Source organism: Perognathus longimembris, chromosome 20, assembly GCF_023159225.1.
Source record: "Perognathus longimembris pacificus isolate PPM17 chromosome 20, ASM2315922v1, whole genome shotgun sequence".
Taxonomy (NCBI): Eukaryota; Metazoa; Chordata; class Mammalia; order Rodentia; family Heteromyidae; genus Perognathus; species Perognathus longimembris.
The window spans coordinates 15,667,587-15,679,719 of NC_063180.1; the positions used below are offsets into that span (position 1 = coordinate 15,667,587).

Genomic DNA, 12,133 nt, shown 5'->3' on the forward strand with positions numbered 1-12,133 from the left:
GGCCAGTCCTGGGCCTTGGACTCAGGGCCTGAGCACTGTCCCTAGCTTCCTTTTGCTCAAGGCTAGCACTCTGCCACTTGAGCCACAGCACCACTTCTGGCCGTTTTCTGCATATGTGGTGCTGGGGAATTGAACCCAGGGCTTCATGTATGGGAGGCAAGCACTCTTGCCACTAGGCCATGTCCCCAGCCCCAGCTCGTTTCTTTTCATGGCCTTGTCCACAGAGTTTCCTTTCTCAGTTGTTAATCTGCCTGAACCTGGTCTCAGCTGCCTCCACCACTAGCAGCCGGCACGACTCAGTCCCAGGCGAGACACCGGACGGCTTTCGTAACTTCACTCACCAAGGCTGTAGTATGTGTGGGCTGTCTCCCACCCCTCGCCAGGACGAGAAAGGGACCACCAAACTAACTCAAATCACCACTTCAAACTGGTACATGGTATCATGATCAATCATTACTTATCCAAAGACACACCAAAACTTTTCTTTTTCTGGTCCTGGGACTTGAACTCTAGGCCTGGGCGCTGTCCCTGAGTTCCTTTTGTACAATGGTAGCACTCTCTACTACTTGAGCCACAGTGTCACCTCTGGCTTTTTCCTGTCACAAACTGCAGATAAGAAGAGTCTTACAAACTTTCCTGCCTGGACTGGCTTCAAACCACAATCCTCAGATCTCAGCCTTCTCAGTAGCTAGGATTACAGGCGTCAGCCACTAGCCCCAGGCTCTTTCTTTCGTTCCTTCCTTTTTTTTGTGTGTGTGTGCTGGTGCTGGGGCTTAAACTCAGGGCCCAGATACTGCCCCTTTTTTCCTCTCAAGACTGATACTTTACTACTTCTGGCTTTTTGGTAGTTCATTGGAGAGTCTCACACACATTCTTGTCTAGACTGGTTTTGAACTGCCATCCTCAGATCTCAGCCTCCTGAATAGCTAAGATTAATTATAGGCATCAGCCACTGGTACTGGGCTATTAACAAAGATTTTTATAATCAGTTTCTCAGTCTCCTCTGCCCTAAGTCCCCAAACCAGGTCATACCGAGGCCTTTTTGGCACCTGACATCATATAATACAACCCTTCAATATGTGTTTATATCACCTAACTATAATAAAGTTCATTCTTGTAGCATGCATGTACTGGGATTCCTTTTGTAAGGCTGCACAGTATTCCATTATGCACTTATCCCATTTTATTTCCCCATGTGTTTATGAACATCCATGAGCATTTATATGGCTTCCTCCCATGTGTGATTTTTGTGTGTGTGTGTGTGTGTGTGTGTGGTGTGTGGTAGAGCTGAGGATCAGATCCAGGGCTGTGGATACCCCTGGGAGGTGCTTCAGGGAGGTAAGGGGAATGTCATTCGCTTTGTGAAGACTAAAGGACAGCATTTGTCTTTCCTCAAATCCCAGCTTTGTTCCCAGTTGAGATTTGCCCCAGAAACTTTTAAGTTTTTTTTTTTTTTTTTTTCTGGTCCTGGGGCTTGACATCAGAGCCTGGGCGCTGTCCCCGAGCGATTTTGCTCAAGAGTAGTGCTCTGCTACTCCAGTCACAGCTCCACTTCCAGCTTTTTGGTGGCTAATTACAGAAAAGAGTCTCACAGGCTGGAGATATGGCCTACTGGCAAGAGTGCTTGTCTCGTATACATGAAGCCCTGGGTTCGATTCCCCAGCACCATATATATAGAAAATGGCCAGAAGTGGCACTGTGGCTCAAGTGGCAGGGTGCTAGCCTTGAGCAAAAAGAAGCCAGGGACAGTGCTCAGGCCCTGAGTCCAAGCCCCAGGACTGGCAAAAAAAAAAAAAAAAAGAAAAAAGAAAAGAGTCTCACAGTTTCTGCCTGGGTTGCCTATGAACTTTGATCCACAGATTTCAGCCTCCTGAGGAGCTAAGATGACAGGCGTGAGCCACCAGTGCCCAGATCTCTCATGTCCTATGACAACACTTTTCCTCCCCCAAATCAGAATCGCTTTTAGGCCTGCTTGGTCCTGCCCACCTCAGCAAACTCCTCTAGCTCTCTGCTTCAGCCATGGCAACCTTAATCTCTCACGTCACAGGGCTCACAGACAAGACATTCCCTTTGACTGGCGTTCCGTGTTTCATCTTGGCCACTTAACCAAACCTTTCTTTAAGCCACAGCACCACTTCCAGTTTTCTGGTGGCTCATTGGAGATAAGAGTGTCATGGTCTTTCTTGCCTGGGTTGGCTTTGAACCTTGATCCTCAGATCTCAGCCTCCAGAGTAGCTAGGATTACAGGTGTGAGCCACAGGTGCCTGGCCTTTTTTATAATCTTTCCCCAGGATCTTGAATTTTTCATCTAGTATCTATGAAAATGGTAGGAGAAAAATGGTAATTGCGAAATGATTTTCTTCGGCATTCTACCTGTACATTCCATGAGGGCAAGGACTGTGTTTCTCCTTTTCGTCATGGAGTTCTAGCTTAGCACCAAATAAATACTTGTAAAGTGAGAATGACCAGCTATTAGCTGAAAAGGAAACAGTGGGGTTTCCCCCGCCATGGCTGTTGACTAGAAGTGGGTGTGGAAGGCTTGCCCAGACACAGCACTGCCCAACTGCTGGAGCAGCCCACCCAGGGCTTAGCGCCCATCAGAGGCCACACGCCAAGGTTTTCTTTCCGTAGGTCAGTCTTAGGTGACTAGGAAATGTTAGGGTACAATCAAGGCTTTGTGAACAACAAAACAATCCAATTTGAATAGTGCTAAAATCTTTTTTTTTTTTTTTTGCCAGTCTTGGGCCTTGGACTCAGGGCCTGAGCACTGTCCCTGGCTTCTTCCCGCTCAAGGCTAGCACTCTGCCACTTGAGTCACAGCGCCACTTCTGGCCATTTTCTGTATATGTGGTGCTGGGGAATCGAACCCAGGGCTTCATGTATAGGTGGCAAGCGCTCTTGCCACTAGGCTATATCCCCAGCCGAATAGTGCTAAAATCTGTGTGTGTGTGTGTGTGTGTGTGTGTGTGTGTGTTGTATGCTGGTACTGGGGCTTCAACTTAAGGCCTGGGCACTGGCCCTTAGCCTTTTCACTCAAGGCTGGCACTCTACCACTTGAGCCATAGCTCTACTTCTGGCCTTTTGCAGTTTTATTGGAGAGTAGAGTCTCATGGATATTCCTGCCCAGGCTTGGCTTTGAATTGTGGTCTTCAGATCTCAGCCTCCTGAGTAGCTGGGATGACAGGCCTGGGCCACCAGAGCTGGCTCAGGGCTAAAACTGTAGAGAAATTTAGGCTGGGACGTGGAGAGCCAAAGAGATCTGGAGGGAAACTATAGTGACATTGGGTTGCTCTCCCAAGGGTGGGCAGGATTAGCGTCTTCTTGCTGTTATTGTCCTGGCTTTCTCCCCCTTTTTATCCCTTCCTCCCTCCCTTCCCTTCTTCCCCGCTTCCTCTCTCTGGTACTTGATCATTTCTTAGTGATTCCCCTAAACACCTTTTGCACTGAGATCTGGTCTTTCTCCTCTCTTTTAAAATGTCCATTTTCTGAACGATCAGAACTGTAAAGCCATCCACCCCACTGGGCCGGGCTGAGTGCTGCCCTCCGCTCCAGGCAGTTTCCTGGTTTTTCCTGAGCTTTTTCACTCCAGGTTGGCGCTCTGCCACTTGGGCCACACCTCCACTTCTGGCCTTTTGCCGGTTCCTCGGTGGCAGGAGTCCGGAAGACTTTGCCTCCCCGGGCTGGATGGGATTAAAGGCGTGAACCGCCGCGCACGGCTAGGATAGACGCTCCCCCTCCCGCCCCCCGCCCCACCGCGTCCCCTTTTCTTTCTTGTGTTTTCAAATGCTGTCGTCGTAGAGGCCGGAGGGTAAGGGGTTCGGACCCCGCTGGTCCTCCCCGGAGGGCAGGCCGGGTGGTGTCCCCGACATTCGGTGCGGGGGTCCCCGAAGCCGGCGGTGAACTGGAGAAGTCCATCCGGGGAGCACTCGTGAGCAGGTGTGGCCCTCCCAAGAGGGAGTTTCCTCAAATCTCCAACTCGAACAACTCTACTTACCGCGGTCACCCACACAGCTCCAGAGGCCCCCGCCATCACCCCAGCGACCCGCAGCAGCGAGGGAGCCCAGGCCGCCGCCACAGGCCTGTTTACCCCGCCACACCCACCACGCCCGCCGGCCCCGCCCCGCCTCGGGCCCGCCTCCCTCAGCTAGACAGCTGATGATTGGCTGGAAGCGCTGCCCGTCTCGAGAGGCGGGCACGTCACTCACAGCCTGGCATTCTTATTGGTGGCGGCGGTGCGCGCGGCCCCCCCTCCCCAGTGAGGAGGGGGTGGGGTGAGGTGGTGGCGGCGAGGGGGTGGGGGTGGGGGGGAGAGGGAAACCGGTGGCCGTGTGGCGGCGGCGGCGGCGGCGGAACGGGCGGAGGCGGCCGGTTTCGTAACCGTCGCTCCTCGGGGCTGACTCGCGGGGCTTCCTGGCCTGGGTCGGAGTCGAGCTTGTGGCCACTCGGGGCCCTCGCGTAGAGTGGAGACCGCCTGAGGGCAGGCGGGCGGGCTGGAAACGCAGGTAAGGCGGCCGCGGGGCGGTCACCACCCCGGGGAGGAGGCGGGGTGCAGGCCGCGAGTGAAGCCGGCCGCTTGCGTGGGCGCGAGCCCGGCCCGAGGAGAGACCTAGCCCGGCTGGCTGGCGGCGGCTCCCCGGGTCGGGAAGGCCCCGGGTGGTTCCCGACGCGGGCTCGCCCCCCCCCCCCCCGCCTCCCTCCTCACCCCCCGCACCTCGGCGTCTGATGCAACCTGCGGGCAACACCCGACCCCGCGGGGCAGAGCTCGCCGCGCCGGCGGGGCCAAGCCGAGCCGGGCGGGCCGAGCCGGGCGCCATCGCGGACACCCCCCCACCCCCAGCTGACGGCGTGGGGGAGGGGGCGAGGTGTGTCCCCCTCCCCCCCTGCCCTCCCTCGCGCAGGGTGACCGGCCAGGCGCGCGGTGGCCCCTGGGGATGCGGGCTGTGCCCAGAACAGCCGAAGGTGGACCGTATCTTTTAGTTTCATGCCACACAGGACATTTCCTGTCGCTCCCAGCCGCAGCTGGGCTGGGTCGGTCGAAAAGAATGGTTTGTAGCCATTGGTTTGGTTTTGTTAATGTGGTTGTGTTGTTTTTGTTTTTCCCAGCGCAGAACCTTACATCCAGGATTTTTTTTTTTTTTTTGAGGGGCTGGTCTGTGGAGATATTTGCATATCCTGCAGGTCACTGTCTATAGGACATAGCATAGTGCTGGCACCAAAGTTAAATGCAAAGAGAGTAAGGCAAGTAGTGAGTGTATAGGGGGGAGGTTGGTGGGAGCCCCAGCAACTAGCCCGCCACACAGGTGTCCCAGGTGTGTGTGGGGGTGGGGGGGAAGAGGAAAGGATGCCCCTCCCATTGTGTTTCTGCTTTTTAGAAGGTTGATGAGTTAGAATCTCCTCTCCCCTCCCTCCCTCTCTCTCCTTCCTCCTTTTCTTTCTCACTTTCTCTTCTTTCTTTCCTGAGAGCCTACATCATAACCTGTGTACCTCTTGGAAAGGTTTTCTAATAGAGTTGATGGGCTACACAACAAATTTGCAAGTTCTGACTCAGGCTGCACGCACTTGAATCCTTACTTGACTATATTAATTATTTTATGTAGATCTGTCTCTCAAAGCTAGGCAACTGTCAAAGAAAAAGAAAATTTTCAAATGAGATAATGTAAGCGGTTTGTTTTTTTTTTTGAAACTGCATGTCCAAGTAAGTTCTTGGTATTTAAAGAACTGGTTAGGTATTACAGCTTCAGTAGTATTTAGGGTAAGCTAATTATTCTTCAAGGTAGTTTTCTGTCTCTGGAAAAACCTGTAAACAGGGTAACTAATTATGGGATGCTGAGGATTTCAGCATCTTGTTTTCTACTTCTGGTGGGCACACTTGCCTGGTTCAGTTATTTTTAGTGCCAGCCTTAAAACAAAAAAAAAAAAGGTGGGAGCTGGATGCTGGTGGCACACACCTGTAATCCCAGCTGCTGTGGAGGCTGAGATCTGAGGATTGCAAAGCCAGATTTTCTCTGTGATATAAACCACCAAAGAGAAGTGGAGGTGTGGCTCAAATGGTAGAGTGCTAGTCTTGAGTGAAAAAGCTAAGGAATAGTGCCCAAGCCCTGAGTTCAAGTCCCAGTACAAACACACACACACACACACTGGGAACAAAACTTCACTTATAAAATTTAATTGAAATGTCAACAAAAATTTAAACAAAACTTGATTATTAAATTAAAATTTCAGGAGCACATCACAATTGTCAGAAAGGCTATGTGATCTTGGAGAGATGGCTTCATCCTTGGGGAATTAAACAGCTCTAGGTGGCCTCCTGAGAAAAACATGTAAGACTGTGTGACTGATTATGGTCTGAAGTCGCTTTGCCTTTGAGAAGTGGCCACACTAATGATAACTCTAGCTAGCCACAATTGTAGGCTTATCCTTGGGAGGGACGTCTGCATGGGTTTGTGTACTGATAGGTACATTGATCTCCTTTTCTGGCTGCCCAGCTCTGTCAGTAAAAACAGAAAAAAAGGTTGAGCATGAGTTCATAGTAAATGTATACTCTGTTTTGAATGTTGCACATCCCACTGCCCATCGGTTTAAAAGATGATACATTTTTTTTTTTCTTGGTGCCAGTCATGGGGCTTGAACTCAGGGCCTCAGTGCTGTCCCTGAGCTTTTTCAGTCAAGGCCAGCACTGTACCATGTGAACTTTTTGCTTTTTGGCCATTCATTGGAGATAAGTCTTACAGGCTTTCTTGCCCAGGCTGGCTTCCAACTGGATCCTCATCTCACTCTGATGAGTAGCTGAGATTACAGGCATGAGCCACTAGAGCTCAGCTACATTTTTTTTTCTCATACCCCATCTTGAACCCCATTGGAGCTGCTGGGCAAGGGAAGGTGGACTGAGCCCTGTCCCCAGCTTAGCTGCGGGGAGATGCACTAGAGCTGGAGGCTGGGACAGCAGCGCTGGGGTAGCCATTGGATGAGGAGTGGCAGGAAGGCACGGCCATTCAGGCCTCCAGTGGCCAGGTGTTGCGGTGGCCAGTGCAAGGGATCCTGCACTGGAGATCCGGGACCTTGGGTGTAAGTCCTGCGGGCTGGAGCCACACACCCCATGTCAGCAGGAGGGTGTGACTCAGGCAGGTTGGAGTGTTCTATGGCTTTGGGGAACTGGGCTCAGCCAGAGACTGGGTCCCCTGAGAGATGATGTCAGCCTGAGGTAATTTCGGTGGCACTGGAATGAAGGGGAATGGGAGATGAGATGGAGGTGTTTTCTTCTGTTTCCCTTTGTCTTAGGAACAATGGTCAGAGTTGCCAATGATTGAATAGATTTTGTAGAGTTAAGAGGAATGGAGAGAAATTTTATTTTGAGGGGAAGAAGAGGGAACAACAGGTTCTAAGCATATGAAGAAAACAAGTGACAAAAAGGGCTAGGAAAGTTAGTGACTAGTTTGTTTTCCGAAGAGAAAATGGAGGAAAATTCAGTTTTATTTTTCTTATTCTAACATTCCAGGCTTTCATTGTGTTAATGGATATGAATGAACATGACTTAAATTAAGAAATCTGAGTTGCAAGAAATGTGTTACTCATTAAGCTTTTATGCATTTGTGGTGTTACTGGGCCTCGACCTCAGGGCCTAGGTGCTGTTGCTGAACCTTTTTCCATTTAAGGCTGCTGCTCTGCTGCTTGAGCCACAACTCCACTTCTGACTTTTTGGTGGTTAGGGTTTAGAATCTCAGATTTTCCTACCAGGTCTGGTATTAAACCTCAATCCTCAGATCTCAGCCTCCTGATTGCTAGCATTACAGGTGTGAGCCAACAGTAACCTGCTTTGCTGGACTATCAAGCTCCATTGTTTACCTACAGCAGCTGGAGGTCCCACACTTGAGTGTGGCTGAGTCACTGGGACTTGGATTCTACAAGGCCCCTTAGCTCTACCTCAGTGGCTGGCTGGCTCCGGGTCCAGGGCCACACTGGAGATGTGCTCCTCTGCTTTCCTGCCCCTCCTCGTGGGAGTCACTTGCAAGGAAAGGGGCACCACCCCTCTTCCTGTACTCTGAACTTCGGAACAGTGTTGTCCACAGGAGCTAGGCCTGTATTTAGTTTTAACTAGCCAGATTTGAAATAAACTTTTGTTAGTCTGTTGTAGGTGCTCAGTAAATGTTTGTGGAAGGAACAGAAGTATAATGCCAAAGTAAAGTACTCCTTTAGTTTACATATCTCTTTGATCTGTTACTTGGTTCATTTTTTTTTCCTTCACTTTAACATTTTTTTTTTTTTTTTTGCCAGTCCTGGGCCTTGGACTCAGGGCCTGAGTCCCTGGCTTCTTTTTGCTCAAGGCTAGCACTCTGCCACCTGAGCCACAGCGCCACTTCTGGTCGTTTTCTGTATATGTGGTGCTGGGGAATCGAACCCAGGGCCTCATGTATACGAGGCAAGCTCTCTCGCCACTAGGCCATATCCCCAGCCCCTAACATCTTTCTTGAAGAATTTTTAAAAACACTTATGAAGGTTTTTGTTTGTTTGTTTGTTTGTTTTGTCTTGTTTTCCCAGTCCTGGGGCTTAGACTCAGGGCCTGAGCACTGTTCCTGGCTTCTTTTTGCTCAAGGCTAGCACTCTACCATTTGAGCCACAGCGCCACTTCTGGCTGTTTTCTATATATGTGGTGCTGGGGAATCAAACCCAGGGCTTCATGTATAGGAGGCAATGTTCCCAGCCCCTGAAGGTTTTTTTTTAATCTCAACTTTTTCTCTCTTTTTTTTTTTTTTCCTGCCAGTTGGTAGGGTTCGTTGAATGCTGTTGTTTTTCCAGCCCAAAGAGGCACTCTTTCAAATCTTACCACCTTAACCTTTCCTTCTTTGCTCTGTCTAGTACCTTGGCAGGGTGAGTCAGATTGAGATAGAAGAGCCCCTCCCCATGCTGGTATCTTTGGTTCAGAAGCATGTATGAACACTGAATTTGGAGTCTCCAATGATGAGAGTCAGTGGCTGAGTTTGTGGCCTGTAGTCAACCATTTCTACATATGTCCCTTGTGTGCAGTGGGGGATGGGAGAAGAGGAGGAGGAGGAGGAGAAGAGTGAGATTGAAATCCCCTGGGAGACAGAGCCAAGTTTAGAGTTGACCTGCTTTTCTTGTCTACTCTGAGCTTGGCCACATTTACTATAGAGATTAGAGAATAAGATAGTAATTGGTATATTAAAAAAATTTCAGGTAGATAATTAAGATGAATATGATTGTGGTTGCAAAGATAGTTCCAGGAGAATTATTGAAATAAGTTTTTTAAAATTGAGTGAAACAGTTAAATTGAATTTCCACAACAAGGTAAGCACTAGTGTCTCAATAGTATTCAACAGTCACTCTAAGCAGCAGAAAAATGAGGTGACTTCACAGATCTTCAGCCCAGGTGCATGACTGCACCTGGGCTTGGAGTATAACTCGGTCATGGTTTAGAAGGAAGTGCCCTGTCTTGCCTTCATACTGGGTGGGGACAGATGAACACTAGCTCTGGGCTGGCTCATAGTAATGATGCACGGGCTTGAAAAGAGAAGACCAGTAACAGTGTTTACAGCAGTGCTGGCTCAAGTTTGGCCAAAACTACGGGTGTTTACTAAGTGAACTTTTCATAATTAATTGTGGGGTACACTCCAGAGTTTTCCCACTGATTTAGTTTTAGCAGTTTTGTGAAAAAAGAAATGGACTATTTTGTAGTTCCATCCATTTCCATAGTTGAACCTAGTACTCTCATTTCTTTTTTTTTCCCCCTCCTGGTTCTGGGGCTTGCACTCTGGGCCTCAGTGCTGTCCCTGAGCTTTTGTGCTCAAGGCTTGTGCTCTACCACTTGAGCCATGGCTCCACTTCTGGCTTTTTGTTGTTAATTAGAGATAAAGAGTCTCATGAACAGCTGGCTTTGAACCGTGATCCGTAAAATCTCAGCCTTCTCAGTAGCTAGGAAGACAGGTGGGAGCCACCGGTGCTTGGCTTTGACCCTCCATTTCCGTAGGCAGTACCACCGCTGCCCTGCGAGTCCCAGTGCTTGGACTTCCTCTCTTTGTGATTTCATATTTCTTTTTGGTTTTGTAATTACATAGAGGAAAAATGGCATGAGAAGCCTGGGGGCCTTGTCAGGTGTCTCTGGTTCCTCAGTCCAAGAAACTCGCTAGGTACCTTTGAGAAAGCACAGCAGGCTAAAGCCTTTTCAAAGATACCCTATAAAGGGTGCTGGCAAGAGTCAGTCCTGGCTGCCTGGCGTGTCTGTGAGAATCGAGAGCCTGGGCCTCCCCGCGTGCTATTCCTCTTGGTGTAGGCTCTACCTGCAGTGAAGATGGTGTTCCCCTTTGGTTGCAGGTATCTTCTAACCATAATTAACCAAACACCTCAAACATCTCCCTGGCAGATTGTCAAGGGCTGCCAATTCATAGGAACTACTCTAATTAGCGTCTTCTTTTGTTTTTCCTCCCTGTCTTGATAACCATCGAGCCAGGGCCCTTGGGGGTTCAGGTGGGCTGGGCCCTGCCTTAGGGTGCCTCTGTACCAGATTACCTTTAACTGGAAAGTTTCAGACTTCTGAAGTGTTGGGACCCTTCTTGGCTCAGGCTTGTCTCAGCATCATCAGTGAACAGTGGCCTGCTGCGTGGGGGCTATGCAAGTTGAATCTCATCTGAGCCTGCCATTTCAAGTATTTTAATGCCATTTCTTTTTTAACTAGATATACCTGGAGATTTTGGGGGCAGTTTAGCGTGCCAACCCCATTGATCGCCTTGTGCTCAGAAATTTCTACCTGTCCCCCTACGTTGGCAAGGGAGTGTGTCCAGATGAGCAAGATATCGCAGCCAAACGGTGCCGCAGGAGTGAACGGGGCCAGTGTCATTCACAGCCAGGCCCATGCCAGTGGCTTGCAGCAGGTCCCTCAGCTGGCGCCTGCTGGCCCTGGGGGAGGTGGCAAAGCTGTGTCTGCCAGCAAGCAAAGCAAAAAGAGTTCCCCCATGGATCGGAACAGCGACGAATACCGGCAGCGCCGAGAACGGAACAACATGGCTGTGAAAAAGAGCCGTTTGAAAAGCAAGCAGAAAGCCCAAGATACCCTGCAGAGGGTGAACCAGCTCAAAGAAGAGAATGAACGCTTGGAAGCCAAAATTAAACTACTCACAAAGGAATTAAGCGTACTGAAAGACTTGTTTCTGGAGCATGCGCACAACCTTGCAGACAATGTGCAACCCCTTAGCACTGAAACTACTACGACAAATTCAGAGAGCACAGGACAGTAGACATCACTCTTCCCAGACTTGATGACTTGGGGCTAAGGGGCGACCATGTGCACTCCTCAGATGGCTGGGTGGTGTCTTGCGCCTTCTCTGTTCAAACATCCATTGGAGGTTGTTTTCTAGGATCACCACTAAAGAGTCGATCAGCCAGGGAATTTACATATCGATCTTAAAATATGGGGGTCAAAAGAATGCTAAGGTATATGGTTAAAAAAAACAACCCTTGATGTTCTTAAGTCCTGACTTTGTCAGAAATAGGCTCCTTTTAGGTGACAGAAAGTATGGAAAATTGGCAGATCATGAAGGTAGTTCTCGGTTTTAACAGAAACAATCAGTTAGATTAAATGAAACTGCCATCTATGTTAATCTATTTGTGATTAAATTGTCTATTATAATCCTGGGACTGTAGAAACTAATCACTTTGTAATTGGGCCCAATTTTATGTATAGCATATGCCTTTAAAAAATATTATTGGTACTGTTGTCTCCCTCCTCCCCACTGTAGTAAGTTTCTGAACTGTGATGTCAGCTCACGTAAAGAAGCCACATCACACCGCAAAAAATAGAACACTTAGGAAGCAGAAAGACTTAAAAAATAAAAGACATATTAGAATCATGCTTTTGGGATACCTTTGGGTTACTGAGTGGCATTATTTTGTGAGATATATATGTGTCCCAAAATATTAGCTTCTGTAGATGCTAGTGAAGTAAAGCTTTTTAATTTGGATTCCATTTTGACAGCCAAGTTAGTAAATAAAATGGCTTAGCAGCTTGGTGGCATAAGCTACTGATTAGGATTGGTAATACTAGTGCAACTGGGAGTGTCTTCCGTGCACAAAATAACTGCCTAGGGCCACAATTTTGTGTGTGTGTGCTTGCACGCTAGTGCTG

General features: G+C 49.1%; 1 protein-coding gene across 2 annotated transcripts; it reads left to right on the forward strand.

Moving 5' to 3' along the window:
* The first annotated feature begins 4,323 nt into the window (after positions 1 to 4,323).
* On the forward strand, positions 4,324 to 12,133 carry Cebpg (CCAAT enhancer binding protein gamma). Of its 2 annotated transcripts, XM_048330091.1 has the most exons (3): positions 4,324 to 4,502; positions 6,223 to 6,320; positions 10,688 to 12,133. In XM_048330091.1, exon 3 carries the CDS (start codon positions 10,794 to 10,796, stop codon positions 11,244 to 11,246), a length of 453 nt encoding a protein of 150 aa, XP_048186048.1. In that variant the 5' UTR covers positions 4,324 to 4,502; positions 6,223 to 6,320; positions 10,688 to 10,793; the 3' UTR covers positions 11,247 to 12,133. The 2 variants fall into 2 exon arrangements, with proteins under 2 accessions (XP_048186048.1, XP_048186047.1); XM_048330090.1 differs by lacking the exon at positions 6,223 to 6,320.